Below are 18,617 nucleotides of genomic sequence, written 5' to 3'. Positions count from 1 at the left end.
ACATGTTTATGTGAAGTTTTTAGGAGTTTACTTCCTTTCCATGTTTTTACAGAGAACATACACAAATAGGTGACTAGTGTTTATTTATATAATTTAAAGTAAATTATAATGATTTATTTTGTGTTCTGTGTGCAGAACAGAGTGTTCTGAACATAACTCCAAGTAGAAGAGCCTCAAGCTGAAGGTACGGTATCTTGTTTACACTGAAGGAGCTTGTGTGTGGACAAGAAAGCGCTGACAGCTCAAATGGATCCCATGGAACTGAGCAATGTCAACATCGAACCTGATGATGAGAGCATCAGTGGAGAAAGTATTCAAGATAGCTACACCGGGATGGGAAATTTAGAAAAGGCAGCAATGAGCAGGTATGGGGTTAAAATAACCAGGTTCCATGGAAAAATAAGAGACATTTATGGACATGGAAAACAAGTTTTTTGTTGGGAAAAGTTGGATTTATTACCTATTTGAGAGATAACAATGACTTTGATGTAACACATCAACTCCCTGATCCTGAAGTACACATTATTATATTATTATTGTATGTCAATCTTTGTGTGATTAATTTAGAATTGCAGTTACAGTGTTCTTGTCCCTATTAATAATATAGAATAATTTAAATGATATTAGCCTATCACTTCTGTTACCTTTTGGACTATTCTCTCAGACTCCTCTTCCTCTGACTGCCCTGTAAGTGTTGCTGCATCTCCAGAGTTCTGCAGGGATTCTTCTCTGGCTAAAAGTGTCCTATGAGCAAGCTTATTCACAGCCATCAGGCTTCACCCACTGAACATATGCCATATCTTCCGCCGGTTCCACTTCTATTTCAACTCACAGATGTGTTTACTACACATCTCTACTGGATGACTCATGTGTCTGAATTGCCTCATTGATAAAGTCAAACTTGTAATGTCTAATATTGAACTACTGCCATTCCCTTCAAACTCTGTCCCTCCTCAAGCAAACCCATCTTGGTGAAAGTCATCACTATCATTCAGGAGCTCAATCAAAAGATGTTTGGTGTCAACTTTGACTCATCCTTTCCCCGAAACTGCACATCCAATGTTCGACTATATCTGGTTGGGTCTACCTCATTAATATTTCAAATCTACCCACTTGTCTGTACCTATTCTATTGCCATCTTATTATAGGCCCTCATCATCTGTCACCTGTCTACTAGAACAGCCCTGATTTGTCTTCCTGTCTTATATTTTGCTCTCTTCCAACTAGCCCTGCACATCCCTTGCAAAAGTAATCTTTTACAATTGCAAATTGACTTATGTTCCATCCCTGGGTAAACCCTTTCAGTGGTTCCCCATTAGCTATAGGAGAAAGATTAGACTGTACATATATTGCTTGGCATATAAGGCCTTGCATGATCTGGCCCTCATCTAGCTCTCCTGTCCATCTCTTGCCCTGCTCCCTGTTTGTACCCTCTTTCCTAGCCTTGTCGAGCCACTCAGAGCTCCTGTTCCTTCATTAACTCTGCTCTGTGTGCCTGGAATGCCCTTTTTTTTTAGTATTACCCACTCACCTTCCCCTTTTTCTCTATTGACTGCACTCAACCTTCAAGACTCAGCTCAATGTTAGTTCTCCTGTGAAGCCTTCCCCCAGTTAGAAGTGACCACCCCCTGCTTTGCGTAACCTCTCCCTGTCCAGATGTTCACGATGCCACTACAACATGTTAATGGTACTACCTGGTACATAGTAGCTGCACAACTGTTATTTGATAAGTTTATTAATTTCTCACAAAAGATTATATAACACAAATTATGCACGACTTAAGACATTCAGAAGTGAATATTTGACCAAATCTCGGTCTGAAGTAGAGAATATTATCCTCAAACCAAGACATCTTATTGCATTCACAACATCCAGGAAGGGTGTCGGGAGGAAGCACTGCTCTTCCTCCAAGAAGCCAGCGCAGTAGTAAACGTTAGTGTTGTCGGACGAGAGAGACTCTGGAGATGTAAATATGATGCTTTCTAGTTAGGTGACCCTTGAGGAAGCACAATGTAGTAGAACCAGGGCTTTGGAATCTGCAGAGGAGTTACCTGATCTTGGAGAAGATATTTATCTTCTTTGAGCTTCAGTGGAAAATGCAGAATGGCAAACCAACGCCTACTTTGCTGAGGATTAAGTGAGTGCCTTTGAGATAGATGATACTCTGTAAACTTTTCTTTTTCCTCCTCCACTTCATCACCCTCAGGAAATTGATCAAATCTGAGGGCTCTTTTGTTTCTGAGAAGGATGCACACAGATATGAGCTCTATGGAGGTGGCAGAGCTGAAGGGGACATGGTCCTAAGAACAGTCCTACAGGACATTTGGTCCTCTGAAAGCCGTCATGGAAAGAGCAAGAATGCTTTTGTTAGCTTCAGATAATGTGTTCTGGAACACTTACAGTGACCTAGCTTGTAACTCCTGACTCAAGTGGGTCATCATTTTGCAATTGTACGATCACTTTAAAAAGATGGGTTTTGTTTATGTTTGGATAGATCTCTTAAATGTAAATTGAGAGGGAAGTTCAACATAATACATTTATTTGGAATCATTATACTTATGTTTTCAATATATGCTGGGTTTGGTATTAAATCATTGAAGACACTGGGGACATTTCTCGTATATTTTATACAATCTTGGCATGTTTTATGACTACAACTCATCTCATGCCAAAATAAGATCATGCAAATCCCTCAAAGGAGAAAGTCTATTTACTTTCACATTTAAACATTTAAAACTTACTCATGGACTAAAGGATTCTAACTTATTGATTAAGGTTAAAATAGAACATTGTATGTTCCAGAGTTTAAATCTAGATGACACTTTTGTTTTTATAATCGTTAGGTCCATTTGGGGCTCCAGTTCATTTTATGGTCTCCGTTTCCAACTATGAACATTGTGTACCAGTCTCCACATAGCAAGTATATTAACTACGGACATTAAAATAAAGCACAAAAGGGAGGGGGAGTGCAGAAGTGCAGAGATGGAAGAAGGCAGCATCTGAGGGCATTATACTTCCTTCCAGAAATAGGAGGAAAATGACAGGATATGTTCCTAACTTGTACACCATGAGGTTCAAGAAAATCCACTTCTTGAGTTTTAGAAAAGCACATAAAACTTTATGATTTTGTCTGCTCGTTCTATCTACACTTTATATTGTTCTCTATTCTCAAAAAGTAACCTTGTTATCCTTCTTTCTCATAAGGTATATTCAGAAGTAGCTTCTATTATAAGAGATCATTTGTACAGATCTATAATAATTATTTTCCCCTTTTATATTTCTAAGGGTTATTTTAATAAAATACTCTCCAATCATTTTATTTTACTTTCTCATGCAAAAAGTGTCCTAAAATTGCGATCTATCTAATTATAAAGCACTTTTAAGAACTAAGTATACATATTTGAGCATTTCCTGTAACAAAAAGAAAAACTGTGTGATATTTTGCAGTGTCAAAATGCAGTGGTGGGGCTTCCCTGATGGCGCAGTGGTTGAGAGTCCGCCTGCCAATGCAGGGGACACGGGTTCGTGCCCCGGTCCGCGGAGCGGCTGGGCCCGTGAGCCATGGCCGCTGAGCCTGCGCGTCCGGAGCGTGTGCTCCGCGACGGGAGAGGCCACAACAGTGAGAGGCCCGCGTACCGCAAAAAAAAAAAAAAAAAAAAAAAAAAGAATGCAATGGTGGCAGCTGAACTCATTAGTCAAGCCTTTCGGAAACGTGACTGGTACTAGATCCATATCCTCAAAACCTCTGGCACAGAGCTTCAGGAGCCGACCAGTACTGTCAGGGGATGTGCAGCTTCCAGCCTGTACCAAGCAGACCGCAGTCATAATGTTCCATGGATAGTGACATCTTAAAGTCCTCCCAACTCTTCTACTAATTCATTGGATTTCTTTAATGTTTTTCTTAGTTTCATTCATTGTCTAACAATTCAAGTACATTTTCAGAGTAATTAAACTACACACACTCACACACAACCAAACACAGCACAGAGCTACCATCCAACTCCTTTCCAGCAAGGGATATGTGTATAAAAAGATGGAGCCAAAAAAGAGGAAAATACCAGCTACAGTGCCCTGCCCAGGGCTGCATGGCGCTGTGGGAGACCCTAGACCTGGGATCTGGTGCGTCTGGACGCGCTACCTCACTCTTCTGAGCCGTAGTTGCTGCATATTTAGAGCAGAGACATGGAAGTTTCTCTCACAGAGACACTTGAGCATCAAGTGAGATGGGATCACATTGCCAAGGCACTTAATAAATATTTACTGAATTAATAAGATCCTCTGATCGTGGTATATTAGCAGTTGAGAAAACTCAGTCACTACTCTGTTCCCTTTCTTTAGGAGGGCTCGAAATGGCAACAAAATTAGCTCTAATTATTCTCTCTCTCTCTCTCTTTTCTTTTTTTTTTTGCATAGTCAATGTGTGAAGAAGAAATGTGGCTTATAAAAGATCCCAACTAAAAAAATATTTTCTTCCTTCATAACTTTCTCCCTCCCTCCCAAAGTATATTCATAAATGGGGCTCAGTCATTGGTCTGGAAGGAACAGTAGTATGTGGAGGAGAAGAGAAAAAAAAGTCTTAAGTGTCTTGTTTTTCCTCTCCTAATTCAGTGACAGATCACCTGAAACATAAGTATAACTCAGAGCATTTACCAGATGTTTTTACTGTCTTCTTTTTCCTTTGTGTGTGTGTATTCAGTCAATTTACTAATGAAGATGCTGAAAGTCAGAAATTTCTGACAAATGGATTTTTGGGGAAAAAGAAGTTGGCAGATTATGACGATGAACATGTAAGTGACTTTCTGCTCTCTGGCAGTAAACAGGACTTGAGGATGTCTGATCTACCTGGGTCTCTGTGCGAAAACAAAGTGACTGAAATTTTCCAAGCCTTGATCAGCACATTCTCTGTTTATTCAGGCCCTTACTGGAATAAGGGCTTGTTTTTCCTGTTCGCCATATGGCTGCATAAATCATTTATGAAATTTATTTGTTTTTTGGAGAAATCATTCTAACCCAAATGTAATCTGCAATCCTACATGTTTTCCCTTCTTTATGTTACTCAACTTGTATTTTTTATTTTTACTGAGACCCCTGCTTAAATCAAGTACTACATTCCACTGAAAATTATACACTTTTATTGAAGTTGAGTCATGACTTTTATTCACTGTGATTTTATCTTAATCTTCCCTATTGGACGGTAGTCTCCTCCAGTAAAGATAATATAGGATAAGAATAATCCAAAAAAAGGTTCGTCCTTTGGCAAATATTTGCTTGTCACGCATCCCTTTGTCTTCAAGCATCCTGGAACCACCTCCTTTGGAATGTCTTCATTCAATCTGAGTAACGCCATCATGGGCAGTGGAATCCTGGGCCTGTCCTATGCCATGGCCAACACAGGGATCATCCTTTTTATGTAAGTGAATGGACATATCTCCACTTGGTTCAAAGCCCATGCATACCTGGTGCCCTTTCAATTAATCTGAAGTTTGATCTTTGTGAATAGGAATAATCTGAGAGAATATTAACATATTCTCTTCCTTTTAAATAAAACAGCAACAAAAATAATCAGAGCAGTCTAATCACCATACTTGTTCAACCAGCCATCCCTAACCAAATGGCAGAAAGTTTATGTGCCCGATCCCCCAAACTGCTGGAACAGCCCTACCAGTCCATAGAAACCACTTCACAAAGTAATTCGTTATAAAATAATTTGGTGTTTAATAGTTACAAAGATCTTTCCCGGCAGCAAATCTGACTTTATACACACTCTTAGGAAAAACATCCCTTCCCAAACCAGACCTACAGGGTCCTGCATGCCCTGGTCCCATCTCCTGTGCCCCTATATACAAGATATACTGGGCACAGTGACCTTCTCTCCATCCCATGAAGGTGCCATTCCCTCTCACCACAGGTCCTTTGCACGTGATCTTGGAACCTTCTTTCCTTTCCTCTTCAGCTAGTTAACTCCTCATAACTCAGCTCAGCCTCGCCTCAGTTATGCCTTCCCCCAATCTCCATGACTTGGACAAACCACCTTATTAGACACTCATCACAGTGTTAATATTTTAGTGCGGTCGTCTGATTCATTTGGTTAATGTCTGTCTCCCTTGCTAGACTATCATGTCCAAAGGGTTGAGCCCATGTCTGTTTTTACTCACTGCACGTCTGTATCCCCAAGACCTAGAATCAGTGCTTGACGCGGAGATTTTTGCAGAGTGGCCAAAGTTTATACCTAAACCAATGCACTTTATCCAAACTTGGTCAAATGCTGCCTAGTGGTAGCAGCATCACATAGCCAACCTGGAGGCTGGACACCACATTGTCTGTGACAGACAGCCACAGACATCTGTGCATTACGTACAGCCTGGTATTTTCAAAGACACAGTTGGTGGCAGTGAAATACTTCACAAGAATAAAGTCTAATGTTAGTCAGGCATCAGTATGAATGCAGATCACAACCCCTAATGCAGTGCTGGAGTCTTAAATAACTGTCTAAGAATGCAACATTTATATTATAAATATATGCTATTTGTGTTCTGAGTATCACTTATGATTAGGTAATCACACAGCTATTTGAGGGCTAAGGATCGGGCTGAACTATAAATATTTATACCGTGTCAGTGCTTTGATTGAACTGTTAGGTGTCGTATTTTTTAGCTGAATGGCTTTTGATATCAGCTTTACTTTTCTAAGCCATGTTTGAAATAAAGTAAGTTTTAAAAATTTTCTGACTCCTAATGGCTAGAGGTATGTTCATATGCATAGTTGTACACTTTTATAATGTACACTATCTCTAAGACAAAAGACTGCCTTCTCCTTACTAATTACACATACCATTAAAATTAATTAGGGGGCTTCCCTGGTGGCGCAGTGGTTGAGAGTCCGCCTGCCGATGCAGGGGACACGGGTTCATGCCCCAGTCCGGGAAGATCTCACGTGCCGCGGAGCGGCTGGGCCCGTGAGCCATGGCTGCTGAGCCTGCGCGTCCGGAGCCTGTGCTCCGCAACGGGAGAGGCCACAGCAGTGAGAGACCTGCGTACCGCAGGAAAAAAAAAAAAAGAAAGAAACACTCCCCCCAATCCTAGAGTTCATTTTCATGGCAGGAGAATATTCCACTTGTAAAACTGAAAGCCTCATTTCAGGCCTGTAAACATTTAGCAGATTAATTTGGCCAGAACAATTACATAGCTAGATATCATGAGGTGTGTTTTGTGTATCCAAGTAGCCCAAACTGGATTCAGCAATCTCCCTCAATTCCCAACAAGTGACACAGGATTTCATCGGTGTTACTTTTAGTATTTTCTGCCAAAGCAGAAAATGTATTTAGAATACAGGGTACGCTTATTATTCTTCCGGGGAACAAAATTATATAATCTGAATTACATAATTCTTTAAAAACAGGTCAATTCATAACGTATATGGAAAAATGTATGAATAAGACATTGATTAGGCAGTTCTGGTGAACATGTTTTGTGAAAAAAAAACAAACAGTACAATAGAGCTAGAAAAGCTATAACATTTGTAACTCGGTCTAAGTCTACATTTGTAACATTGACTTCCCAAGGAATTACCAAAGAATTAGATCGATTGAGGGGAGACTGTTTGGTATGCTCTCATCATATTAAACAAAGGATACGATTTTTTTTTTTAATTTCAGGTAAAGTTTAGTATTGTGCATTAATTTATTATATAGATGCTTCTATCTACACTCTTTATTTTTGCTGTCCAATTCTTGATTTTTGGAGAAGCATTGATCACTGTATACATAAAGAAATCATATATGCCTGTGGACATGTGGAGGGTCCTGAACCAGAAATGATTTTTCTGAATACAGCAAAGGTTTTCCCGCACCCTAGACTTACCTTTCTCTGTTTTCTCTATTACACAGGCGATTGCCAGACCCTCTGGTTCACACATCTGATCACTGTCATCTAATATGCAAACTCAGTAGTAACGGAGCTCAGAATTTGCTTTGACTTCTGTATTTCTAGATTTTAGATTAATGTTTAGTCAGGTCATTGAATAGCCCTTCAATTATAAATGTTCATGGGAATATCACGCAGATATGGTGTACATATACCCATATGCTGAGTAAGTATTTGCTAATTTTGCTATGCATTTAGCATCTAAGTTATAAACCAGATTCTACTATTGGGTAGAATCTAAGACTAAAAAAGGTGCGTTAGGAACTTCCAATAGTATGTTTTGGCCGATAAAATAAAGCCAATTCCAGTTCTGGGACATTTAAGGGCATTGGTGGAGTTCTGAAAAGAATTTTTCAGCTTCCCCCAAATCCACATACTCTTGGAAAGTTAATGATTGAAAAGACCAGTGTAATAATGTATTGTAACATCTAATATTATTACATCTTATTTTTTATAGAAACATTATTATCTCCTCTCTATTCCCTTCACAGAATCATGCTGCTTGCCGTGGCAATCCTATCTCTCTATTCAGTTCATCTTTTATTAAAGACTGCCAAGGAAGGAGGTATGCCACTCCCTAGACCTAAGACATGCTATTTCGATTCTCATTAAAGGGTATTTCAGCCTTTAGCTCTATACCTATAGGATGGTGTTGGTCAATTTTACATTTCATTTTCTTCTAACCCCAATCACATGGTCTCTCCATGTTTTTAGTTATCTGGGCAAGTGAGACAAGTGAAAGTCAACCTGCTCAGGTTCAAGCCAAATAGAGAAAAAGACTTTTGGTGGATGATAGAAATAACAGTTCTGACTTGCTCCCTGGAGCCAAGATGAATGAAGGCATCGCTTCTTGTTTGGAGAACATTTACCATATTTTGTAATGGCTTTTGAGATTGCGTATTTGGGGTTTGTAATTTCTATATGGTGTTTATTTACATGTTTGAGGCTCCAGTGGAGAATTACATCGAAATATTTTAGTCACTAAGACAGTTTTTTTTTTAAACAAGTTTCTTTTCATTTTTGATTATAGGATCTTTAATTTATGAAAAACTAGGTGAAAAGGCATTTGGATGGCCTGGGAAAATCGGAGCTTTTATTTCCATTACAATGCAGAACATTGGAGGTAAGAGGATCTGGCTTTCAACAAACCATTTAAACTTTCTAAAAAGATGTTCAAGAAATAAGAAAACTCAATGGCAATGAACAGGCCCTTTAAATACAGAAAAATAGCTGTTTTATCATTTTTAAATTTCAAAAGTAGAGTTTCCTAAATAGATTTGCTCTTTAATTGCTCCTTAATCCCTCTTTAATTGAAAATAGCAATATCTAAGATATGAAATACTATATAAAACCCTACCAAATAAATTCTAGAATTAAAATATAAAATAAAACCTTTCTTGATTTCAAATGGCTTTAATTATTACTTTTAAAAGTTAAAGCATTAGTGCTTATATCTGTCATTGCCCAAACAGTTGATGTGTCACATGTATGATTGAGTTTATTTCATAAAAGGGGAAATTTAGTATCTGAGGCACATAGCCAAATTTGGGGGTCCTTGAGACACAGCCTGCACAGAGCCAGCCCACTGTAGAGTATCCCTAGAAATTGTGCTAAGGCAAAAATCTGGCTAGGCATCGGAAGCATTATAAAGCACAGATTTCTTGTTCTACAGATTCTTTTAATTCCTACTGAATGATCCCTTCCAGAGGAGAGCCGAGAAGTACATTTTTTTAATAGTGTTCCAGATGATATGCATGCCCACCAGCTTCACTGGTCCTATCGTGTCTTTGACCCTCAAAAGTCATCTTGACCCATATTTCAGATGTCCTACTGGCTAAGTCTCCTTGCACGACCTGGACTATATCACCACATAGTAGAACTTATTTCCTCACCTCCTACCCAGTCCCCAAACCTGTTATTCTATACTTCTGTTCTTTCATCTCAGTGAACAATACCAGCAGCGTCCAGTTTCTTAAGCCAGCAATCTGGGTGTCAGCCTAAACTTTTCCCTCTCTCCCTAACCCTGACAATCCAATCAAATACCAGTTTTTATCCATTCTTTCTCTTATTTAGCCTTTGAATCTCTCCTTTCCTTCTAGTCTCACTATCACACTTCAGGTGATTACTATTTCTGCTCAGACTTTTGCAGTAGACATCTACCTGTTATTCCTGTATTTAGTTTCCCCTCTTCCATCTGTAATTCATCTTCCAAATGAACTTTCTCAAATTCAGATCTACTCTTGCTTCTCACATGCATAAACTTCTTCAGCATGCCCTCATGATGTTCAAGATAAAATTTAAACTCTTTAGTCTGACATATAAGGGTTTTCATCATCTTTCCTTTGCCTACCTTTCTGATACCTTTCCTACAAACCCCAATCTCTCTCTCTCTCTCTCTCTCTACCTATCTATCTATCTATCATCTATTCCCTATGTGTCCTGTGTCATACTATAACAAACTATATTTAGTTCCCCTACTTTTACAATTCTCCAGACCTAACACATACACATTCTCTGGCTCTCCCTCTCTGTTTGCTCCATGATCCATCATTCTCTAGGCTATTAGGTACTAGCTCTTCTGGGCTCCCTTAGCCTTGTTTGTATATATCTGCTATGTCACTGTTTTTTAAAAGACATTTTAAAACCCATGAGTAGAGAATAGACTTTTGGCGCCTGATAGCACCTGAATTTGAGCTTGTTTCTGTCACTATCTATGACCTTGGGAAAATCACTTTACACCTCTGAGTCCAATTTTTCCACCTATGCAATTGAGAGTAATAGCTCATCCTCACAGTGTCATAATAATACAGGTTCAGTACATGCACCCTTCCTCTCCAGTTCTTGGATTCAATATCCATGTCACTGGAGCCTTCCTGGTTGTTTTTAAATGGCATTCTTATAATTATAAGACAAATATATGCTAATTGTGAAAGATAAAAACATTACATAAATATATAAATTACAAAGAAATGTTTATGTAAGTCATCCTTAGAAAAACCCATGCCAAGTTTTCCTCTATGACAAATTTAACAAATATATTGTTACTGTTAAAACAGGATCATCTTCTAATACTGATTTACCGCTTGCTTCTTTTATTTAACAATATGCCTTGAATGTTTTTGCATATTACTCTTTTTAATGGCTTTTGAGCTTTCCATTGTATAAATACACCATAATTGGATTACTGAATCCCTTGATGAACAGTTTTGGATCGTTTCCAGGTTTTTTACTATTGTAAACAACTCTGCAATAAATAAACTTACACAGAGATCTTGCAAGGAGGTCATTCTTCTTGATTAATAAAATCACTGGAATTATCCAGCATTTCTAGAATGCAGCAATTTCTTTAGTAACCTTTATCCAACTATACCTGCTCCTGATAACGGATAGTTGGTAGGCAGATAAATAAAATCAGTCATATCTTAATGATTTGTATTTATGTCTTTCATATTTTTTGTACAGTAAGACTACAGTCCTGGGTAGAATTTGGCAGTAACACTGGAATTGTTTCATTCATTTCACTGGCATTGGGTCCCAAGCATATAAGTCCCCCATTCCCCACCAAATAAACTGCTTTACATTTGGTTCAAATTCTCAGCCTTATCAAGGTTTAAAATATCAAACCTTTCATAGGATCTCTTCATAGGTGATCTAATATACTTGTCTGGACCACTGAACTAACTGGACATACACATGCTTAGCCCTGAGCTCAACAGGCTGAGTGGCAACAGCATTGTCTATTGTTCCAAGTATAGCTACTATTATGCTTCTAAACAATGGAATAAACTATAACATGGTCTCTCAGTCAAGGCCCTCACCCCACAGTGTGGCTTTAAGGGAGTGAGATGAAATTTCATACACCTTTCCTGAAAATCTCTCACTTTGGTTACTCTATGTGATTAGTGGTTATTGTGGCCTAAAAGAAATCACTTGTATTTCTGTATTTAGCAACTCCACATTTAGAACGTTTAATTTTCTCAATCCCCTGAAAAATTAACACTGACCATTAGCAGAATAATGTTGACATTACCCAGACAGGTCTGGATCATTCTGAATTTTCAAAGACCAAACACATTAACAGTGGTGACATCACTGAGAGTCAGCAACTAATAGCTCTAAAATTGAATGGTACCTCGCTGAACCAGTTAATCAGAAATATCTCCTCTGTTTACCCTCTGTAAGATTTAGCTTTAGCCAAGGTCTTTGTAAAGATTAACCAAATCATGTTTACAGAAGACACATCAGGTATTGTAAAAATCATTTCATTTCACAATAGAGAAGACACACTGGCCTGAAATCAGGGATCTTATATTTTGGATGTGGTCTGTCATTTTCAAGCTGTGCGATCTTGGACACGTCAGTTAAGCTCTCAAAATTTTTATATCCTCAGCTGTGGAATGAAGATGATAAGATGCACCTTGCTCTTTCATGTGGATTTTCAGCTGATTACATGCAGAACTAAACAATGTGGGGAATTGTTATCACCGTTATTACTTTCGTTTGAGATTAAGGAAATATTTTTAAACTATTAATAGTTCGATCTGCAACTTAGATATCTGCTTCAAATGTCTGTTAGCAAAAATTCACCAGAAGGATGTAGCACACACTTAAAACTTGCAATGCGAAACTTGTCAGTTTTATTTTCAATTGAGTCTTTTGATCACGTGTGAAATAGCAAATTAGTATTATTCTTCACTGAGTGGATGGACCTGGGAAAGGGATGTTGCATACATCCCTACAATTGTAGGCAAAATTGTATGTTATGCATAACTATTTTTCCAAGGAGAGGGTTTATAGATTTTATAGATCAGGTATTCAGAAGAGTACATGATCACACATACATCACTTATCTAGACGTTCAAGAAATTTTGCCACTTTGTATGATTTCTTATTTGGACAAAGGATATAGAAAAAACTTCATTGACAAAGGTTAGAGAAGCTATCCTCTCTTGTACTTTTCTTTTTTTCAATCCAGTATGACTCCAGGAAAAAAACTTTGAAACTGTAGCTTCACTGAAAACCTCAGAGCTGGATTTAACACAGAATCAGCATTGATACTGTTAGCAAAGGTCCGTAGGCAAGAGCCAAAGGGCCGAATGTCGATTCATGAGAAGAACTTGGAAACAGTACAGAATACATAGTGGGTGGCTTTTCTTTCGCTTTGGGAATTACTGAGAAGGAGGGGTGTACCAATGCCTGGACTTCTCACAACTTGCCTGTGACTTTGGTGCCGTGCACACCACTAAGCTCTCACGTCTTCCATTTTAGCCATGTCAAGCTACCTCTTCATTATTAAATACGAACTACCTGAAGTAATCAGAGCGTTCATGGGACTTGAAGAAAATACTGGGTATGTCTTCTGCTCTCTCTGTAACATCAAGAGACTCATTCTACTTGGTCTTTTCTGATCCTAATATTCTGGTCTCTCTTTTCTAGAGAATGGTATGTCAATGGCAACTACCTCGTCATATTTGTGTCAGTTGGAATCATTCTTCCACTTTCTCTTCTTAAAAATTTAGGTAAAGTCATTTTCCATTTTTATTTTCATTTTGTATTCCAAGAGGTAAGCTGATTGTGGATGCCATATTCACCTTCCGGAATTTCTCTGCTAACCCCTAGGTTACCTTGGTTATACCAGTGGATTTTCTCTTACCTGCATGGTGTTTTTTGTCAGTGTGGTAAGTGATTTTTGACATGATCCTTGTAACTTGGTAAGGGTGTGATGCTTTCAGTGCCTGAATTGGTGTCCTCATTTTTGTTCAAGCACATCATTAGCATGAAATAGTTCTTGCATCACAAGCAATTTCCTTGTATTCTAATTTGGAATGAGAAAAGAACAGTCATGAGTTTAAAAATAGTTGAGTTAGAATGTCAAGACCATTGCTAATAGTATGTTCTAGGCATACTGAATGTATATTTGGATGAAAGGAACACTTCAAGCAGAAATGTGACAACAACCCAGTATTTAGACAGGCGGAGGAAAAAGAAGTGAAGAGTCCCAGAAGATAAATGAGTAGGCTGTAGAATTAGCCATATTTACATGAATCAGCCATTTTCTCTTACTCATTCTACCCATGAAGAGAAGGTGACCACAGCGGAATTAAAGAAAGAAATCCTCTCCCCATCCCACTCCCTCTCCCCTCCAAAAGGGGGGATTTATGCTAATATCATGAACGCCAAAATTTATATAGCATTTCCCCAAAGAGGCAAAGGAGGAGGGGGGAATTTCCTGATGATCCATATTTTCATTAGTTTGAAGACATGAAAGAGAAGCAATGTAGCAAGAAAATGATCATCTTTCTCATGGAAGAGTATGCATGAAGTTTGGGATAGATTCACGCAAAATACTGTCTTGTTGACTCTAAGGGAGAGAGTTGCCAACCATAGTTCCAACTCCTTACATCAAACTGAGGATAGAGGGAGTCTCCGTTGTCCATTAGTCTAAAAGGAATCCTCAGCAGAGTTCCCTCACCTCTACCCCATAAACCACCCACAGGGATTTTTGTTTCATTGTTTTCCTCAAAAGGCTGACTTCTTGTTGTTGTGTTAATGACCGGGTCTAGGTGATTTACAAGAAATTCCAAATACCCTGCCCTCTGCCTGTTCTGGATCACAGTGTTGGGAATCTGACATTCAACAATACAGTTCCAATGCACGTGATGATGTTACCCAACAACTCTGAGAGTAGTGGTGTGAACTTCATGATGGATTACACCCACCAGAATCCTGCAGAGCTAGATGAGAAACAGGCCAAGGGCTCTATTCATGGCAGTGGAGTAGAGTATGAAGCACACAGTGATGACAAGTGTCAGCCCAAATACTTTGTATTCAACTCCCGGGTAAGTGAGAGGTCTAGGCTTCTAAGAGCCTAGCAACGTGGCCTCTGAGTTTTTATCTCACAAGCTGAGATGGCCTGGGGTAGCTCTCTGTGTTGAAATGCTAAACATGCGGTGTTGTCTTTGTTTTTCAGACGGCCTATGCAATTCCCATCCTAGCATTTGCTTTTGTATGCCACCCTGAGGTCCTTCCCATCTACAGTGAACTCAAAGAGTAAGGCAGCCATCATTTTAGCGTTCTAATTTGCTTTGAAAATGTGCTCGTATTTTCAAAGGTGCTTTATACAGAAGCATAGTTTACAGCTTTGCCTTCACAGGAGGTTTATGCTATAACCACTCATCAGTAATGTGCTTTCACCACAAAGGTGTGAATCAGCCCCCTCACTGCTTCCTTTTCTCCTGTTCCTTCATCCTAAGGATCCAGGGTTGGGGTTCAGGACAGAGGGAGGATGAGCCAATGTCTGTAAGGATTTTGGCAAGCATGAGGGATTTGAATTTGAATATTGGTGGGAAGAAGTGAGGTCCCCTGAACTGGAAATGACCCACACCCGTGAAGACCAAAAATTATTATTAGGGTGGCCTGGCTAAGCCACTGATGTCACCTATGGTCAGTCTTTAACCCTTGCCTAGAAGACATTCCACCACTGGGATGTGCCAGTATCTGGCCTTCATAGTCTAATCTGTATAATGGAGACACTGGTTAGACAATCTTCTTTCTTCCAGCTCATATTCTATGATCCCTTAATACTCTTTTCCCTTTGAGGTTGTTAACATGCCCTTGGGGATGAGTGGGTCTGAGCCCACTACAACAGCTTCTTCCTTTACCCTGAGGGGAGGTGGTCCTATAATTCTCATCTTCTTTATCCAGACATCAATAACCTCAGTCTTTGTTCTCACTAAATAACAATAACTTGCCCCATATATTCAGATTTACCTCTTAAAAAACTTATAGAGCACTTTCAATTATTTTGATGTCTTTGATTGACTTGGAAAATCCCATGTAGCAGTTACTCTACACTTGATCTGAGCCGAAAGACAGAGAAGTGATAGCAGTTACCCCAGTGTCAGCAGCCAGGTGCCTCTAGAATGGTTTCCAGAAGCTGTCCAGGTAATGCTATCAGGCTTTAGGTTGTCTAGACTCCTGGGAGTAGTGCTTTGCAGTTTCTAGTGGATTCTGGTCCTCAAATCTATCTCACTATGAAATAGGAAGTCTTTCTACATTAGGAGCCAGTTTGACCTTTGTGCTAATTACATTCTTAAATAGTCAATAGACAAGCATACTTATCAACATAAAATAAACTCATCCTCATATAGGAAAATAGTCCTTTCTAAGACTAAAGAAGTAGCATTTAAGAAAAATGGAAACAAATCCTCCATAATTCCCTAAGGCAAATTTAAATAAGCTGTGTTTCTGCACTAGAAATGTGGTTTTATAATGAGTAACACAGGCACACATTCTTTTATTATTTTTAAAATTTTAATTGTAAGTAGTGATATTTTCATCTGTTCAGAAAGCCAAAGCTCGGTGTTCTTTTTCTTTTCAGTCGGTCCCGGAGGAAGATGCAAACAGTGTCAAATGTTTCCATCACGGGGATGCTTGTCATGTACCTGCTTGCTGCCCTCTTTGGTTACCTAACCTTTTACGGTAGGTCACTCTGTCAAAGTCATTTTCTTTGTGCAAATCCTAGTTGTAAGTATAATTCTTTTAATTACTCTCAATAAACAGCATGATCTGTAGATGCACATGCTCAGTTAACATGCTATTTTAGTCTCATTTGACCTAAGAAAATGGAAACTGAACCAGGCTGCCTAACAGGTTATAATAATTTGTGAATTCACACATATTTTGTAAAAACCGTCCCTCTAATTTAATTATTTTCCTTAGGGGATAGAGGATATTTCTTTGGCTTGATTTTCTAAGCCATCTAAAGCTACATACATACTGTGAGAGTGAATCAGATCGCATGTTGTAAAGCTCTTTTAGTGGAATAACTAACTACCAAGCAAATGGCAGAAAAAGTACCAAGTCCTTGAGTTGGAACCTGCTTCTTGTTTACCAGTCAAGACAAATCTGGGGGCTTAGAGCATTATACAAATTTTCTGGATTATCTCATTCCATTCTGTTATAGTGAATGGTTTCCTAAGAAAAAAAGGGCATGACAGAATTCCTTTCGATCTGGGGACGTACTGTCAAAAAACAAAGTGACTATGGCCACGTTTGATTATGCCAAAAACATATCCTCTGTGGCATCTTAACAGGACACAAAAGGAGCAGGATTGTTCTTCTCTTCGACGAAGCATGGCCCTATAGACAAATTTCAGGGAATCAAACATTAACACGAATCAATGTTATCAACATAAATATATTTTTAAAATAAGCCTCTCTAACATTTTGCATTGTTTTTCCCCTGCTGACTTGGTAAATTAAATTGATTGCAAGACAAATTGGGTAGGAAGAGACTGGAGGGGGCACCATTTGCTTGTTTTTTTTTGTTTTTTTTTTTTTGACTAATATTTGGCTTTTAACCAAGCACTGATTTAGATTGGGCATTAACTCTTCGCTGGTTGTAAACTAATGAAAATTGGGTCAATGCCTTTGAAAGTATTTTTAACCCCCTTTGTCTGATTTTGAGGGAAATAGTGGGAAAATCAGTGTACATCTGATTCTGTAAGCATTTCCTTGTCATTTATGCCTGGAATTCTGAAAGAAGTGTGTTTTCCAGGAGGGCAGCATCTTAATCTTATAGCGGTATTCATTGGGAGACCCTATAACAATCATACTAATTCATCTTTGTTACTTAATCAATGAGTCTCAACTCAGTGAGACAAACAAAAACTTGAAAAAGCCCAGAAGTATGTCTGTCAGTGTCATGATGGAGTCATAATGGTTGCGTTTGAAAAAATGTTAAAGATCATTTGTCCTAGGGTTTCCATGCTGGGTTTGGAGAAGCTGCTTCGGGGCTCACTGGGCAGGTGAGGGTGGAGGGAGGTGGCAAGACGTGACGGACAGGCCGATGAGGCTTGGCTGTTTCATCCCTTTCAACCAGAAGACCTCAGCCCGTCCTCTGTTTTGTGGTGCTTCTGTAGAGCAGAGAAAGATTTACCACAATGCAAATGACCTAGAGAAGAGCCTTAGCAATTTTATATTACCTCCTGCAACTTTACAAGCTTCAGGGCCCCTTTGTTCATTTGAACAAAGGTCATATAGCTCATAACCTAAGAGACAGGATAAAAACAGAGGTGTTTGGATTCCCAGACCTGGGTTCTTTCTACTATACTGTGTTCCTTTTATAAAACGTTGTCTTTGGTAAGCAGTGCCGATTTGACTACACCTAGTGAACTCATTCTCCTCTTCCTCTTTGCAGGAGAAGTTGAAGATGAATTGCTTCATGCTTACAGCAAAGTGTACACATTTGACACCCCTCTCCTCATGGTACGCCTGGCCGTCCTGGTGGCTGTAACGCTAACTGTGCCCATAGTGCTGTTCCCTGTAAGTATATGGCTTTGGTGAAAGAATCCTGCTTGACACCACGGATTAGTACATACGTTCTGACTTGATGTTGATTTAATTATAATGAAATGCCCAGGAACATTATTTTTTTATATAGCAGTTTGAACGCACTTAAAATTGACTATGTAATATGTAGACAAAGCAAGTGTTCTTTTTATTTAAAAATTTTTTGAAAATTATTTTTGGCTGCACTGCGTGGTTTGAGGGCTTATAGTTCCCGAACCAGGGATCCAATCCATGCCCTTGGCAGTGAAATAACAGAGTCCTAACCACTGGACTGCCAGGAAATACTTGCTAGAGCAAGTATTTTTAAATGTTAAGTACTTTTTAAATGTAGGGGGAAAATCA

At 38.9% G+C, this 18,617-nt stretch overlaps 1 protein-coding gene across 5 annotated transcripts in view; it reads left to right on the top strand.

The window, feature by feature from the left end:
- The window catches only part of SLC38A4 (solute carrier family 38 member 4), a 68,061-nt gene that overhangs the window by 37,653 nt on the left and 11,791 nt on the right, over positions 1-18,617 (top strand). For 4 of the 5 annotated variants that reach the window (XM_033436491.2, XM_033436490.2, XM_004274420.3 and 1 more), the window contains exons 2-13: positions 136-365; positions 4,697-4,787; positions 5,295-5,410; positions 8,414-8,487; positions 8,953-9,045; positions 13,191-13,272; positions 13,359-13,441; positions 13,542-13,600; positions 14,486-14,761; positions 14,893-14,972; positions 16,303-16,403; positions 18,124-18,248. In XM_033436491.2, the coding sequence (XP_033292382.1) occupies positions 247-365; positions 4,697-4,787; positions 5,295-5,410; positions 8,414-8,487; positions 8,953-9,045; positions 13,191-13,272; positions 13,359-13,441; positions 13,542-13,600; positions 14,486-14,761; positions 14,893-14,972; positions 16,303-16,403; positions 18,124-18,248 (1,299 nt within the window). In that variant the 5' untranslated portion in view covers positions 136-246. Of the gene's footprint in view, positions 1-135; positions 366-4,696; positions 4,788-5,294; positions 5,411-7,885; positions 8,488-8,952; positions 9,046-13,190; positions 13,273-13,358; positions 13,442-13,541; positions 13,601-14,485; positions 14,762-14,892; positions 14,973-16,302; positions 16,404-18,123; positions 18,249-18,617 lie in introns of those variants that run through there. The other variant, XM_049694059.1, reaches the window with a different exon arrangement.

The sequence above is a fragment of the Orcinus orca genome, chromosome 11, assembly GCF_937001465.1.
Source record: "Orcinus orca chromosome 11, mOrcOrc1.1, whole genome shotgun sequence".
In the NCBI taxonomy this organism is placed as follows: Eukaryota; Metazoa; Chordata; class Mammalia; order Artiodactyla; family Delphinidae; genus Orcinus; species Orcinus orca.
Note: the sequence above shows the minus strand (reverse complement) of the source record. Positions and strands in the feature narration are given on the sequence as shown.